This window comes from Rhopilema esculentum, chromosome 19 (genome assembly GCF_057945365.1).
Source record: "Rhopilema esculentum isolate cy_ngs chromosome 19, ASM5794536v1, whole genome shotgun sequence".
NCBI classification, from domain to species: domain Eukaryota; kingdom Metazoa; phylum Cnidaria; class Scyphozoa; order Rhizostomeae; family Rhizostomatidae; genus Rhopilema; species Rhopilema esculentum.
In genome coordinates, this window is record NC_142833.1 from 4,615,642 (window position 1) to 4,632,770 (window position 17,129).

A 17,129-nucleotide genomic window follows, 5' to 3' on the forward strand; every position below is an offset into this window, starting at 1 on the left:
TTCTCTTAAACCCTTAAACTCTTAAAATTATGGGAATTCTTCTTTGGCAGCGTCACTGACTGATAGTATGAGTGGTGTTGTTACTGGATATCCGACTGTGAAACAAATTATCAAATATTTTGAGAGATGAAGATGTTCCTATTAGAATATAATCACTGAGTTTTAATCAAGAAGCCAATTAATCTAGTTGAGAAATTATTCCTATTTTCGTAATCTTATTCTCATTGTAGTCATTATCTATCTTTGTAGTCTTAAATAGACTATGCGATCATAACCACATCTTAACATTAATATTATTCTACTTTTAGCGTACTATTATTTTGTTTGTTCCTTCAGGAATATCCTATTGTGCCTACTTACGTTGACAATATACTATTTGCTTATGTAGCTTGAATTACACTTAATTTTGAATATTGTACATGATACATATATGCCAACATTTTTTATTTTGACCTCTTATACTTCATAAATCGAACTGATACTTCACATTTTATTACAACACAATTTCACATCAAACAGGGGGCATGTGGCTAGATAGCTCTAATTAATTTTTTCATATGTCCCACAGCTTTAAATTTGTAATAGTTGCTGTTATCAAATCAATATGTAAATCTCTATTTGCTTTTAGTTAACTCTCTAACATTCACACTGGGCTGTCGAGAGGCAGTTCGGGCCCAGGGGTGATTTACAAAATTGGACCACCTTTTGAAAATTTCCTGTGGCCACGCCCTTCAGTCTCCCAGCGAACAAGGGGAGTGCGCTTATTAGATACATTTATTGAAAAAAATTTCACAAGGACTTTTGCAAGAATGTACAAAAATATTTAACATCAATCAAGGACATGTGGACATTTCTTTGCGATAAATTGCCGGGCGTTCATTTTGTATAATTTAGCTGAAATGATAGCTTTTTTGCATTGTAAAAAATCTTGTTACCTTATTAGGGGCCCTATCGGAGCACGGGCCCCGGACCTTTTGCCTCTCATAACCCCCCTCCCCCTCTCGACGCCCCTGACATTTAGCATTAGCCTCTCAGGCACCGCGGAGCGTTGCGAAAAGTGGGGGGTCAAAAAAAGTGGGGAGCTAAAACCGCATGAAAAGATGCTTTACTGGTAGTACATTACAAAATAATTCGCATTTTTGCCAAAGGCCCCTACAGCCTCGAGATCATCTCGAGGATGGTAGGAAGTGGACTTCGAGCAAATAGGCAGAAGGGAAGAACGTACACTACACTACGCTTGAACTTAGTGTTTAACCAAGAATGAAGGTGAAGGGTAGCGTGTCTTTGATTACTGGTGGAAGCCAAGGATTCGGCCGTGCATTTTCACGTGAATTGCTTAAGCGAGGTGGCAAGGTACAAAGAATTGATTATTCGATGTATTTATTTAATCTAGGTCTAAGCTATGTCTGCATATTGCATCGTTTAAAATGTTAGTTTAAGAGTGTAAATCAAGGAGTGTACTGGAATGATTTATACCTTGAGCATGCAACTTGACTTTTGGAAGGGCACTTATCTATTTATTCACCAGTTACAACGACGTCTTTCTAGGAGTAAAAGTTTCCTGTCTGGTAGCCAGTCTGCAGAGCATGGCATGTGCACACTGGATATATTTTTGTGCAAAATTTGTTGCACACCGGGTATTTTTGGGTGTGGCAACTAAGACGGGCGTGGCTGGGTGAGGTCCCATAGAAAATGTCAGCTGATAAAAACAAGTCAAGTAATACTTGACAAATATACAAATAAAAACTTGCGCTATCTTCAACAGTGTACTTCACACACATTTTTACGGTGAAATGCAAATTTACAAATTTTAACCACAACAGGGGAAAATAGTCTGTGCACACCAGCACACCAGAAATTTTTGGTGGTGCACACCGGCACGCCAGGCTTTTCGCTAGTGCATACCGGAGATCTCGTCAAAAAGTGCCATACTCTGCAGACCGGTCTGGTAGGAGTAGGAAAAAAGGCACTGTGACAGTTGAAATTAACCTAAGAGAAGCACTTAATCCTTCTGAAACATCACTTGTAAAATCTTGAGTGGAGAAAAGTACCACTTGTGCCCCCAACTGCTATGTCTTTTTGTTTCTACATAATGTTTTCATATATATTTAGGGTAGTGAGGCCTAATTTAAGATTTATAAATTTATATTTGTTTGATTGAAACAGGTGACAGTTGTTGATATTGATGATGAGACAGGGCTGAAGACTTGTAAAGATTTTAGCAAAGAGTTTGGAGAAGGGAGTGCCCACTTCATTCACTGTGATGTCACCAATACAGATCATCTTGAAGGTAAATGCAATCTTCATTTAAACTAAAATCTATTCTAAACAAATACAGAACCAGATGTTGTCCTAGCAAATAAGGCTGAACAACAAATGATGTTGGGGGCTTGTTGAGAAAAAGAAGTTTAGGTTATATACCTCGACAATATTACAGTCTGGTTCAAGCATGTAGAGTCTACGCTTACTTAGTCTTTCATTATTCACATCCAGTTGGAACAGCCGCAAAAATGTTGCCCTCTCCAGCTATCCTTTCAAAACCTTGGAAAAAAGACATTTGAACAAAGAGCTACACTTTCAAATACAGTTTTTGGCCATATAGAGGTTTTTCATTTCAATAATGAAATTTCACCAAAGTATCAACTGACATTCATTTCCTCTTTTTCTAAGGAGCCTTTACAGAGACAATAGATAAATTTGGCAGGCTTGATATTCTATGTAACAATGCTGGTGGAATTTCTCATAACTGGAAAAAGCTTGTCGACCTTAATCTGGTTAGTGTGTTTTGTGATTTGTTTAATCCACAGAAAGAATAATTGATTCAATGATTCAATTAGAGCTTGTCTTCAGAACTTTTGACTGCGTTGGTTTTTTATTAATTTTTGCTGCAAATGTATCATTATTTATATCAATTTTAAGAAATGATTTTTCTCTCAATTGGGAAATTGTTTGATAATTACATGTTGAGAAGTTTTATAAGTGATCTGATAATTGTAAAGTGCATACATGTTAGATTTCTCAGGATACATTCAGTTCTAAACTGCACAGTTTGTTGTTGTCTCAGGATACTTTCATTTTCTGTACAGTTTTCCAACAGTGATCCACTTGAGTAACACGACAAATGGCTTGAGATTAAAGTCCTAAGATTTGAGCTGTTATATACCAAAGCATAAAACCAGATTTTCATCTATTCTGTATTAATTGGTGTGACAATTTAATTATGTTAGTTCATAAACAAAACATACTGATGTTGTTGATGGTATTTTAGGTGTAAGTCCTATACTCTCACAAACAACAACCCCCACTTCATGTGTTATTACTTTTTAAATTAGGTTATTTTCTTTAAAGGTATTGCATCAAAGTAAATAGGCCTTTTCTGTATGGGTTCATTTTGGGCTTGATTGTTGTATTTTGGTGTGATATTGGTACCTGTTGTTGAAAACTTGCTATTAATGGAAGCTGCTTTGTAAACAGGCCCACCCATAGCATTGCAGCACAAAAAGTATGACTCAGCTTACTTACCCTCTTCTTTTATCTTGACTGCAACCAGACATCTGTGATACATGGAACATTCCTTGGAATAAAGCACATGAAAGCTGCTAACAAAGGAGCTGGAGGCCTTATTGTCAATGTTGGATCATTGTCAGGTTTGATGAGAATTTTGATTTACTGAAGTTCTGTCAGCTTTTAGGACTGCATAAGACACACATCGGCTAAAAAGAGGTGCCCTATTGCACCTTTTTCATTCCAAAAACTGAAATGCAATCCTTAAAATTAAACAGTTTGCTAAGAAAGAAGCAAAAATGGTTGCAAGTGCTTTGTCTGCCCATACATTGGTGTAAAAGTCCGATAGATTTGTTTTTGTTGTTATGTAATACATTTCCTTCAAATACATTTCATGATAGTGTAATTTTGTTCTTGTTTTCTCTAGGGCTGTTTCCCTTTAGAGATGCACCAGTCTACTCTGCAACAAAGTTTGGTGTTGTTGGATTCACTCAGAGTCTTAAGGTATGATATTTTTCATTATAATTATCTTGTGGTATAAAAGAACCAGCCCCTATTTTAATATTAATCAAATCTGTGTAGCATGTTGGAATATGAATCTGGTAAAAATTTTTAGAACGTATAGTTTTTGTCAAAGATTTAATAAGGCTGTGCTGTTTGATAACAATGAAAAACACTTCATTGTTTTAAAGTATTTTTCTCAAGTTAGTGTCAAAGGAATATTTCTTTTTATATTGATAAAGTGTCCCTATCCTTTCAGTCTTTCTGCCCGCTTATTATAGGTTTGTTTCAAGATATTCGTAACACTAGGGATACTGCAGGCTTCATCTCTTTTGTCCCATATTCTAATGCATCTCTTTTGTCCCATACTCTATAATGAATCTAATCTTAGCTTTCTTGCACCTGATGTTGCACCTGATGTTCAACAAGGTGCTCCATTGGAACTGATTTGGTTGAGATTTTTAGGAATACTAATTTTCCATCAAGTAAGCACACTTAGAAAACTCTGCACAGTGTGCCAAGTTTATTTTGATGGTTTAAATACTGTTTGAACTCAGATATATGATTTTATGAAAAAGCAAATGTATTAGACAGTGGGTAGAAACTTGCTTCAAACCTTGTATCCTGACAATATTTCATAACTCGTATCCTGATAATAAAGAAAACTACTTTAATATGTAGCGAAATGTTTCCACTTTCTTTTGCCATTTTATCATGTCAATTGTGGCTTATTTGTTTTTTTGTCTTGTTCTAAATTTTTGCTTCGAAATACCCAGTTATTAAAGTGGGGAGCTGACATTCTATGTATGATTATTATTTCAGCTCTGATAACAACTTTAAAATTGGATGAAGTATTCATGTTTACAATTTAGGGAATTTCTCTCCCAATCCAAATTTTCATAAAATTTTTTTTTTACTATTTGAAGTCAAATGTAGAAAAATTCACTGTCTGTAGTTCCTTTGTATCCAATTAAGTTTTTGTGAAATAATAAATTTTGTTTTCAGAAAGCAAATACAAGGGAAAATATACGAGTAAATTGCCTGTGCCCAAGTTTCTCTCCAACGACGATGGTAGAAAAAGGACTGGAAGCAAGGCCTGAAATGAGACCATTTGTTGAGAAAATTGGCATTGTACCGTATGTAAAGTTATTATATTTGTTTTTACCGAGGGGTTTATCAAAATCACTCTTTCCCAACAAATTACGAGATTTTGAACATTGGGAATTTAAAAATTTTTTCAGGACTTTCGCGAAAACAGAAAGAAATTTTTATGGAGTGATATGCCCCTCCGTTTTTTTGGTTTTTCCGGAGACCTAAAACCAGGTCTCTCTCCACTTTCTGCCTTCTTCTGGTATACTTCAACGAGCAGTGTCATTAATCGCGTTCATTATTTTTAATAGAAGATGGTTAGCAATCTTTTAATGGTACAAAACTTAATGGTACTTCTGTCTACACAAAAGCATATTTACTGGTTGTTTTGATCTGCAAGATCGAAGAGGCTTTTCTCTGTGGGAAAGAGTTTTGTTTCTAATGCTGGAAGGGACATGCTGTTTTATTCTATTCCCCAATTCTCAGCCTAACCATAACCGTTATGACAGTCGCCATAATATCCTGAAGGCCGTGAGAGTTTGTCGACAGATCATAATAATGAGAGTTTGTCGACATAAGGACGATCTCCCGTCAAATTTGTTTGTCCTAATGTTCAGGATAATAAGCCTCCAAAGGCCCTAATGCTTCTCCAGCGATGCTGGAACAAGGGGACAGAGGACAGCTGCCTCCTGTGTTTTTGCCCAGAGGGGAAAAAAGAGGGCAGAAAGTGCTCGTTTGGTCGTATTGTCATGTAATTCTGGGGCCCAGCGAGTAGATAATGCTCCTCGCCTATTCTGCACATGCATTTCATAAATGCTATGCATGTCTGGCAGAGCTTTAGAAACCATTGAATCATTATTTGACGAAAAACGTCCTCTACAACGAATCTCAATTTCCTACTAAAACTGGGGCCTTTTTACCTTGCTGCGTATATTTTTTTTAACCAGCTCCCGGTCGTAACAATTTTTAAAATCTCAGTCTTTGGAATAAAGCAATATTTCACCTTTAGCTCTAAAAATATGCACAAAAGTTCCATTCGACTAAGAATATACCTTCCACGAGAAAAGTAAGAAAAAGAGAATCAAGGCAGAGAAACGTGCCATAAAATGTCTTAAGTTTCGAACAATAATATATAATTTTATGTTGTTTTAAGACAATCTGAAGAGTATGATAGCAAAGGAACTTCTCCCAATATTCTCGTTCTGGATTGATGCCTTTAGATGAAGTCTGCCACTCTTTTACCTAACATGCTTCCCGCGTGCGCGTGCTTACTGCGGAATGTTTTTGTTCAAGTGCGAGGGAGCGGTGGCTCCCAGCCAAAGTTGTATTGGCCAAAGTCCTTTACATAGGCTTAGGGAGGGTGTGCTCCCAAAAAAAGTTATAGAATCCTACTCCTTGACATTGGGTTATGCACACCCATAGCTCTCCATCTACTTAGACTTTTCTGGTATATCATGCTTAAAAAGTATAGTGCCGGCCTTGAATATAAATTTTCTCCATTTTTTTTAGGATTGAAGACGTTGCCAAAGGATTTATTGAGCTCGTTCATGATGATACAAAAGATGGCGAGGTACTAACTGTCACTGTTAAAGGTTTGGTTTATGTCAAAGCTCGGCATGAACATTTTCCAGTTGAACCAAAACTTTGAGATGGTATGACTTTCATTCAATAGATTACATCAGACATATGGTGCCTGTTGCTGGTTTTTTGTTACCAACATACCCTTGAAATTTTAATCAATAGTTTCTATTCACTTAACGAAAAGTATCGTTTTGGCGGCTTGTGGAGGTACTCTTTTTAGAGATTCAAACCTGTATCAGTCTAATTTGCTCGTCAATGTTAAGATACTTAAGAACATAATACAATGTTAGCATTGCTAGATTATTTTTCATACCAAAAATCTTTTTTAGTCACAATTAACCTCTAGATGTAGTCTAAGTAGTTTCAGACGCAAAATTTTTGCTAGCATCAATTTTATCTTGAAGCTGCAGGCAGTTTTCCTAAATTGTAGTGTAAGATTATGTGCCGCAAAGGAAATTTGTATCGCAAAATAATTTTAACCTTGACTTGTATAAAAATGACTTTTTTCTTTCTTCATATACAAGACTTATTTCTTTTGGCCTAACTTTGGCATTGTTTCACTATCTAAACATATATAAACATAATTCAACTCAAAAGATTGTCACCAAGAGCATATAGTAACGATCGGTTTTATCTATTCATGTGGAATCTTCAGGTGTGTGTATATACAAAGGATGGGAGTTTGTTGTCTCCCTTAGCCCCCATACCAAGACATATGTTTTGTGTATGTTCTTGACATGGCTGACTCTGCGATGAGGATTGAAAGAGTGGGGTGGTAGCGGTATGTTTTGGATATGGTTGAGGATTTATGCAAAGATGCGAACTGATTCCTAACAAACAAAATATCTTATTCGCCAAGTAACTCAGGGACTTTATGGTCGGAGATTGTGGTCGAATGCCCCGTAGTAAAATCCTGCCAGAAATTTTTTGGTTGTACTAATTTTTTACTTTTTTGTTAAAGGTATCGAAAATCGGATTGACATATTTAAATACATTTTACTAAGATAAAAATTTCTTTTGAAACCTCCATAAACCATGCCTAAAACACGCCTTTATTGGAATTTCAGCGGGGTCTGTTCCCGCCATAAAGCTAAAGACGTAACACAACTACATTCTGAATGATATATGGACCAGGCTTGATGTAAGGTGGAAGGGGGTACTTAAGATGAAGACACTGAATTATCGCGAAAAACAACATATATTCCATATGTATTACAAAATGGACTGTTATCTTGTGAAACCTCGAGAGTATCTTTGCAAATCGCTTGAAATAATATATTACGGCGTACTTTTGTGATGTATCGTCAAGTTTTAATATGCGATAAAACTTCAAAGTTAAAACCTTTAGGCCTTTAAAGTTCAGAAGTGGATTTTCTATAAAACTAGAGATGTTTAAAAGGGCCTAGTTCTCAAATTTTGCCGTGTACTACACTGGGTACCAGAGCCACATAAATTGAAGAGGAAACAGAAGATAGGAGTGGAAAAGCGGATGAGTGTCTGTCCAAGAAGAAGGAAAACCACTTCCTTCTTCTTGGCTAACCGCTCCTTCGCTTCTCTGCTCGGCATTCTGTTTACGTGCTCGAAATTTTGTGGCCCTGCTACCCAGGGTAGCCTAGTACCCGAAGAGCCTAGGTTGTTTTTGCAGTATAAAAGAACTTGGTCCCAAGAATTTTTCCCTCCTTCCTCCTTAGAAATAGATTTTACTCCATGATGATTTGGTAAAGTGTGTTTTTCAGGCCGAATGTTTTTGGCTTAAACACTGAGAAGTACCTTATGTAATGCAATGATAGACAATTAAATGGGCATAAAAATGCCCTTTTTCCTGAAGAACGAATTCCTGTTTCCAGACTGCCTTATTTTTCACAATTAAGAAAGTTGCGGTGATGTACAATAAATGAAAGCTTTGTTTGGCGTTTCTTTATAAACTATAATAATAGTAGTAATAATAATAGTAATTTATAGGTTACAAATGGGAATGACGAAGCAGATGTTTTTTGCTAATTATATGGGTAATAACACAAGCAACTTTCTCTTTGATATCCTAATACTATCATGCTGAAATTACTTTAGTGTGTACACGTCTTTTAGGCCCTTTAATTTTGAGTTGAGGTGCCTGGGGCGTCACTTACCCCCATTTGAGGGCGTAGAAGAACTTTGATGTTACAAAGCGCTTTCAAATTTTATGATGCGTCAAAACCACAAGCTTATCAAGTGCTATTCATACCAGTTTCGTTCATATTTTTGGAAATGGAACTAATACTTGATAGGCATTCATTTTCGATTTCTGTAACTCGTGGCTCATACCGAAACAGAAACGATGACTTCATCTTGGCAAAATGGAAGTGAAAGGACTTTTGAAGGGGAAAGTGAAATTTAGTTCGCTTCTATAAATGGCCAGAGGCTCATACACCACACACATCTTTGCCGGCGCTACTCTGAACAACACTTCAGCTCAAGATTATGTAAGTACACTTTATTGTAAAGTATTTTTATTGTTCAAGGCTATATTCATTTACAGCATAGAGCAAAACTATGAAGTTAAATGAGTATAGGTCGCTACATCTAATTTTTGTTGCTGTTGTTTTTTCATTATCACATGTATCTAGGCCAAGAGCGCCGCTTGAGTAGCTACAATGGTATATATTTATCTAAACAATTGATTAAAAACAGAACACTACATCATCAGATAACAGTAACAAAACTTGCTAAAAGTTAAAAATCAGCTGAGTACTTCATTAAAAGCAAAATGAAAAACCGCATTAAGACCACCTAACAGTTAAAAAGGCAATCCAGTTTTCGTTTTGACAGCCAATTTTCGTTTCGCAAAAAATGAAGACAGCAAATTACAGCATGTTGGGTCATCTTGAGTAAGTAGCCTTGAAAATTCATTTGAGATGGTTTAAAGGTACTTTCCTTTGTAGCAAAATGAAACTGCTCATTGCAATCGCAAGTTTATCATTGATATGCATGGTGAGCTGTGGGGTCAGAGAAGAGGACCAAGTAGATGCGATTCAGAGAGAAATCCTTAAAGAATTGAAGCGCAATGAAATTGCTCTGAGAAATGATCCCGAAGGTGTGCGCGCCGAAGATGACTTCGAAGGAGCACTCGACCCAGACCTCGAAGAATCGGCAGAAGAACATAATGTGGAGATGCCGAAGAAGTCCCCGTGGGGTAGAAGGCTGTTTCGCCGTGTACGTGTTCGAATTCGAGTGAGAAAAGCCGCTAAAGCCATTGCTACTTGTTATAAACTGGGTATCTGCGGGTAATTGAAACTTGTTGATGCAGAAGCAGTTGATGCAGGATACATCAATACGAATAACTTGATTCATTAACATAGTCAGCTAATATCAGACACACCTTGAGATTAATACACAAATTTTTATTTGCGTTTTTGATTCGATCGAAAAAATTATGAAATTCAATGTCGTTAATTGCAAGGATCTAATGCAACATTGTTTAATCATTCATAGAGTATTGTATTTTCGAACCAGGTTATATGTCTAAGAAATATGATGGATGATGCTTTAAAAAGACATAAAAACTGAATTTCTTTGAACTGCCTTTCCTTATATGTTATGTGTAATGATAGCGCATCAGATAACACTAAGACGCTTCCACCAAGCTTGAATCGTCTCCTTAGCAAAATAGCGATTGCTACACCATTTGAAGGGGCACAGTGGTAGATGGGACACAGGGGGTACGTGGAATTCCCAGCAGCATGTTACCCAAAAACCATAAACTCTCTTCGCGCCACATTTGGACAGTATTTATGGGCCAAACAACCGGAACATTTTTTAAGAAATTTTCACTACTGGGGAAAATTTGTAAAAGGGCTCAAAGAGAATTAACCAAAAGAAGTGCACAGGTTTCTACGGTGCAGGAAAAATTGAAAGATTGTCACAATTACTCCAAACGAGGCAGAAAAGGACAAATTCAAATTCAAATTGAAAGTTGATTTTCAAAAAAGCTTAATGACAAGTTGGACTTTTGTTGTATGTTGGAAGTTGGAGTATGACAAATTGGACCATTGTGTGTAATTTTTTACACAAAACGAAAACGGAAAGTGCAGTTTTGTTCCTACGACAAATGTTGTGGTTTTTCACCTGTTGACTCAAAGAATGCTGGATTAATCTTTAAATGCAAACAGGAATGACGTGTTAAGAGATTCGCTAAAAAAATTTTTTGTATCAGAATGCAGCAAAAAAATTAGGATTTTGCAAAGTTTCTTGAGCAAAATAGGTGTAGATTAATACGCAACTTAGTAGGTGACCATTTTAGTGGATGGGATCAAACATTCTCTGCTCAGTTCTGAACCCTGGCCCTTTTGGGAATACTAGCCATCCTGTAATTATGAACCGAGTATTAAAAACCGTCTCATATTTAGAATTTCCCAGAAATCCTGCCCACAATTTTTTCCCAATTTCTTGTCTTATATTTTCCTAAAATTCTTGTCCATAGTTCTGCTTCCTAACAATTTTGTAGACTGATGTGGACTGGTGAGGGTGACTGCATAAAACGTAACGTGACGTCATGTTGACCTGTTGTATATAAATTTCCACTGTTAGGAACAGGCATTTGCCTTGAAACCGTTAACAAAACATCAGATCTACTACATGTAAAAAACGCAGGTAACTACATCTAAAATAATAATGCAATCCGTTTTCACTGATCATAAAAATTCATAGTAATTTAAAATTTTAGATATGGGACCTTTCTAATCAACAAGGCCGCCGTAAGGTTTCGATAGCCCTGGAGGAAAACGGAAAGACGAAGCCCCAGGGCGGAGCGAGCAGAGAATTTTTGCGACAACACTCCTTCAGATTATCTTAAAATGATTAGCAGAAAATTTCTTGCAGTCATTTCTTCCAAACGTTTTACTATTTATAGGCATACTTTTGCTCGAGTAATTTCATTCTTAAAATGGAAGCCATTTCTTTATAAGGCCCGCTAGACCTCGAGGCCCTGGGGAAATTTGCCCCCTTGCCTCCCCCTTCAGTGCCCCTGTTAACCAACAAGGTATGCATTTTTTCTGGGTCGGTTAACGGGCTAACTATTCTTAAGTAATGCGAGAGACTGCAGAGGACAAATTCTTTTCTATTCCTGATTGTTGCTCTAGGATAAAAATTCAAGGACAATTTTTGTAGTAATTTACTGATTTCGAAAAGCATTAACAGCTAGCTTGTATATAAGAAAGAGAAACGCTTTGAATAAAAAACTAGAGAGCCTTGCCACTTGAAAATCAACAGTGGCGAATCCAGCCAAAAATCTGACTACCGCCGAAATGAGATAAAGGGTCGACAACACCCTTTAGGTCACACCCATTTCCTGGTAACACCCTGTTTTCTAAAATGATTTTTGTTTTCTATAATTTCTTATGTAGACCATTTTCAAGACACAAGCGGCGCTATTGTGAAATGTTAAGTATTCTTACAACAACTTTGAGAAGCAACAAATCATCGTTGTAATTATTCTGCGGCTGGATATTCTAAAAACATTTACCGCATTTAGACTAAGGAACACCATTGAATAAGAAAAAAAACGTTATATTTGGCAGAATTTTGAAATGTTGCCTAAAACTCACATTAAGTCGCACAATTACTTATGAAAATCAGACCTGTTGGAAATTACAAGTTTAAAAAGCCATATAAAATTTGTAATTATTGAGAGCAACTTTTTTTAAACAAAGAATCATACTTTAGGCTAACTTTGTGGGCCTGACTTTTAATCCTGATGCCTTCTTAAATTTTAGCAATTTGAGTCTAAATATTCTTATAAAATATATTCCCCCCAATATTTGTGTGCTGTACTAAATAATGGGTCACATCGGCTTTGAAGTTACAGTTTGCCCACTTGCAGAATATGTAGGCACCACCTATCTTTCTGTAATGTTTGAGCTGTGTTGAGTGGCTGTACTACTCAACCCCCCATCTGAGTGGTAGTCAACTCTTTTGTTCATTGGTTGTCAACAAAAAGTTGTATGCATCCCCCCATGTTGGCTATGATTTCTGATGATTTGATTGGTCTACGCAGGCTGACTACCTCTCAGCTCTGCTTGAATCTGCTCTACACAGACTCAATCCCCCTAGCTAGCAAGCCATGATTTCATCATTACCTCATGGTAGCTTTTTATTGGCAATCATGTGATGCCGCACGCAATTTCCATAGCGATAAGGATTAAAAAGCATTTCTATCTCTATCACAATTTTAGGCATGTCTCTAGGGAGGAATGCTTGGCTTGCAGTGTGGTCAAATATTTTCAATCTTTAACTATGGTCTAATTAAAGTAGTAGGATAGCCATAAAAATGTTTTTTGTTTTTATAATTTTTTGAATAATCTGACTACCACTTGAGCGGTAATGGTGGTAGCCTGGATCCACCACTGGCATAGCTATGGGTAAAAACAAAAAAATGTACCAGTCTTCAAAATGGTTACAAAAACCACTTTTATATCAACAAATTCTTCTCTCTTTTTCTCCAAATAGTTGAGACAGAGTTTTATATATATGACACCATTAAATTGTACTTTCTAGCTTAAGAGGTTTGCCAAAAATTTCAACACACCTAATGGTTTTAAAACTGGATTATAGAATAATAAAGCATTTATACACTATTTGAGAATTTTTCGTAAAACAAATATTAATAGGCAAATGGTCTTGTCATGAACAACCACAGTGAAATAGAGTGCTGTCATTTGATACATCTTTGTTGGTTAATCCAGTACATTTCAAATGAAACCACTTATCACAGTCATCACATTGCACCCATGTATTTTTTTGATTGGTTGGGTGGCAGCAGTCAGTAGAGGCACACATGTCATGACTGTACTGCATTTCTTCCATGCAATAATACCTTTTTCTATTCTCTTTAAGGAGGTTTTGTTTTCTCTTCTTAGCACCTAAAATAAAAGTGATTAACTACCTGAGCACTGTGGAGTTTGTGGAATTTAAAAGTAAAAAGACTATGAAATTATGAAAGATTGTAATAATTTTAACGATCCACATTGGTTTGCTGAAATGTTCACCACAGTTTATCAAGAGACACTGTGGACGAGCAGCAAAGGCATTCAACTCACGATCTCAATATCTCGGGTTGATGTCTTGAGATCCCTTTCTTGAAAACAACAGTAGTCCTTAGGAGGTTGGTTAATGAGAAATCTAGGTATTTATTTTAGAATATCAATCTACCCACAGATCAACCCTGAATGCTGTTTTATTAGTAAATAATTCTTGCTGGCATTTGAAGTAGGTAAATGCTGACTGATTATCTCGTGCCTTCAAAATTCTGTTATATGTTTTTTTATCTCTATAAAACTGTTCCAGCAAAGTTTAAGTTATACATTTTAATGGCTATATGAACTGGTGGGTGTTATGTGATCTTGGGCATTGCAAATAAATTTGTTGAAAGCTGGCAACATGTGGAGGTTCAGAGGACCTTAATTTCAGAACAGGAATATCAAAAACAAAGTTGCTATATGCAAATATAACTGTCATACTATCCAAAGTGCTTAAATTAGTTCATGTCAGTTCAAAGTCAACAAGTAAATGTGAGGGAAAACAAGATGCTTTTGAAAGAAAGATGCAATTTTTTGCATGAAGCCTAGAGCAGAACAGCTCTTACCTGTAACTTTCTCTTGACCATTTTCATTTAATTTTGGGGTTGTTGTAACATGTCTTTCTGATAATGCACCAATTGTCCCCAATGTGGAACTCTCAGTGCATGTGCTAGGCCTAAGTGGAGTTGTTAACAGAGAAAACTCCTCATCACTTTCTTCTTCAGCTTTTGATACAACTGCAGTAACCAGTGATTTCAACTCTGCATCAGATGGTGTTTTGATAATTGACCCAAATTCTTTTAATTTGAAACAATTGCTTAAAGACCTAAAAAATAAATAAACATCTAGTTTTAATTTAAGGAAGAGTCACCTACCTTCATAGCTGATAGAATTTGTGGATAAAACAAATTGAAATTGAGATTTACCAAATTCTCCTATCATTTTTTATTGCTAAAGTCATGATAAAATTTTGTTGAAAATAAATCAGTATCTATTTTGAAACTAAGTCTTTAAACTTATTTTTTATTCCATGCTTATAGTAAAACTGAAAAATAGTTTATAAACAATAAACAAGCCATCAGAAAGGTGCCTGCATACTCTTTACCTCTATAACTGGACATACTTTTGTCAAATAGTTATTTAGATAACTATGCCTCACCTTTTGCCTGAATTTTTTGTGCTTTTGTTTAATGAACTTGAATTTGGAACCTCAGTGTTGTGAACATCAGCATATAAAGGAAGAGCACAACCGGTTGGTGCTTTTTTGGTTTTTGCTGGTGTAGTATAATGTGGTTTTTCAAACTAACAAAGAAAAATTATAGAAAGTAGCTACATAAGCAAATGTAGAAAGAGAAAATATGAGCAAATTTTTAAGGGAAGTACATTAATCATTTATGATAATATTAGGAACCTTAATTCCTTTCTTTATTTTGGAACCTTATTCCTTATCCCTACACTTGTATCACATTATGCCAGAAATGCTGGATAACATTGTGGTTTGGGCAGTAACTAATTGGATTGTGTGAAATATAATGGTTATTTAGAGAAACTTATGAGTGAGGATGGCTCAGTTGTTTCAGGCGCTGACTACAGACCCAAGGGTCCGTGGTTCAAGTCCCTGGCATGACCAAACTTTCACCCAGAGTGACGAGAGTCGCCAGCTCTCTGTAATTCAAGGCATAGGAACCATTGGTCACATTGAGAGGAAGGACCAGGACACTGCTTGAAAAGCATAAGCTTCTCAGTGTCCTAAAAACTACCTTAGGGTGCTATGTATGAACAAATACAAATAATATATAATACTTCTTTAATGGATTTGCAATTTAATTGTCTTTCTGGTAATTTAAGATTGCTAGCCACACTTTGATTTAAAAAATCAGAAAGTATAAAGCAAAAATTAGAAGCTTTAAAGGGCTAAAGCTATCAACTTAATCTCTAGTATGATTTTCTTATTTCTTAAATGTTTCCTATTGTGGCAAGTATGGTTTCCTTGAAATACTATTTGCAACACTATTCATGCAATATCCTCTTTATCTCTGGGTCTGCTTTACTCTAATATGCATATCTTTATAGACATATTTCTGGATTCCAAGCATACTTACCTTATATAGAAACTCTGAATCTTTTTGTGGTGCAAATGAGCCTGGTTCTAGAATTGCTCCTTTTATGTGACCAAATGCAATAGTGTCACCATCATTTAATACAACAGTCCCAGATACTTTAATATCGTTAACATATGTTCCATTTAGGCTTGTATCACATAGCTCATACTGCTCCTTCCCATCCTTTTGGTTCCTTATGATCCTTGCATGCATTCTTGATATTAGGCCAGTTGTTGTCTTGGAGTCAAGAAAGAGATCTGCAGCATGTTTGTTTCTACCAATTATAGTGATATCTGATGTTATCCTGAAATACAAAAGCTTTGTTTTATGACATATTAAGCTTAAACATCTCTTGTTTTATATGCTCTATCATTACTGATTACAATTCAAGATTTGCTATAAAAAGAAGTCAATCTCATCATGGTTTGATAATGAGCAGAAACAGAAAAGTGCCAGCAAAGTGACTGTGTACTGGAAATTTCATTCCAAATGTAACTTGGATCTTGGCCTTAATTCTGCATACTTACTCTGTTTAGAAATCTATCAGTTCATTATTAGCATTTCCAAGTAACGTTAATGCCATTTGATAGTTAACAGTAAATCCTACAGCTAAATTTAGTTCTGAAGAGCTTAAGTAAAAGCGATGAGAGTCGTACCAGGTATGAGCAAGTTGTTATTTTGTACATCAAAGTAATCAAGACATTTTAATGATAGGAGACGAACAGTGTCTTTGTTTTTCTGTAATTGTAAGTGAATATTCGTTTGGTTAGGTAAAACGATCGAGAGGCATATACCATTTATCAATTAAATCCAACATCCAGTTTATCGAGACTCGACAGAAAAGGATCGACAGAACTTCTGTTTAGTTCGGCACTTACTCAAGAATATCCTTGATACTGGATACTGATGGTGGACATCCAACTCTCCGTAAACGAAAATTTGCCGTCATATCGATGATCCTTATATCATTTAATCCTTATCTCATTCAAAGATAAAATTCTGCCAGGCTTGAAAATGGCACAGTAAACTTTGTTGTTGTATGTACCCTCTGGTATTTTTCCAATTACGATGTGGTTTGTAAGCTGGCTCCAGCGCAGCGTCAGAGATTGTGCATGAAAATAGGTAAATTGCGATTTGGTTCAAAACACTAAATCATTTTTCAGGTTGACCTGTTTAAAGACAATGTTTATTATCTAAAAACCTCTCTTGACAATCCATAGAAGAAACCCTTCAAGGCATCCCTAGTAGATCATGCAGCAGCAACTTTCCCGCCATTTACGCATTTAAATCTCGTTACCAG

The 17,129-nt window shown here is 36.0% G+C and overlaps 2 protein-coding genes across 3 annotated transcripts; one reads left to right on the forward strand and one right to left on the reverse strand.

The window, feature by feature from the left end:
• Positions 1-1,181: 1,181 nt before the first annotated feature.
• LOC135688173 (15-hydroxyprostaglandin dehydrogenase [NAD(+)]) lies at positions 1,182-10,217 on the forward strand. The gene is made up of 8 exons (XM_089114030.1): positions 1,182-1,353; positions 2,167-2,290; positions 2,671-2,774; positions 3,551-3,647; positions 3,932-4,008; positions 5,011-5,141; positions 6,604-9,137; positions 9,597-10,217. Exons 1-7 carry the CDS (start codon positions 1,261-1,263, stop codon positions 6,740-6,742), a joined length of 765 nt encoding a protein of 254 aa, XP_088970156.1. The 5' UTR covers positions 1,182-1,260; the 3' UTR covers positions 6,743-9,137; positions 9,597-10,217.
• A 3,024-nt stretch (positions 10,218-13,241) lies between these two features.
• Positions 13,242-17,091, reverse strand: LOC135688172 (uncharacterized). 2 transcript variants are annotated; one of them, XM_065204902.2, is made up of 5 exons: positions 16,708-17,091; positions 15,830-16,133; positions 14,887-15,029; positions 14,294-14,553; positions 13,242-13,571 (listed from the first exon to the last, which is right to left on the reverse strand). In XM_065204902.2, exons 1-5 carry the CDS (start codon positions 16,776-16,778, stop codon positions 13,333-13,335), a joined length of 1,017 nt encoding a protein of 338 aa, XP_065060974.2. In that variant the 5' UTR covers positions 16,779-17,091; the 3' UTR covers positions 13,242-13,332. The 2 variants fall into 2 exon arrangements, with proteins under 2 accessions (XP_065060974.2, XP_065060975.2); XM_065204903.2 differs by having other exon boundaries at positions 16,624-16,756.
• Positions 17,092-17,129: the final 38 nt, after the last annotated feature.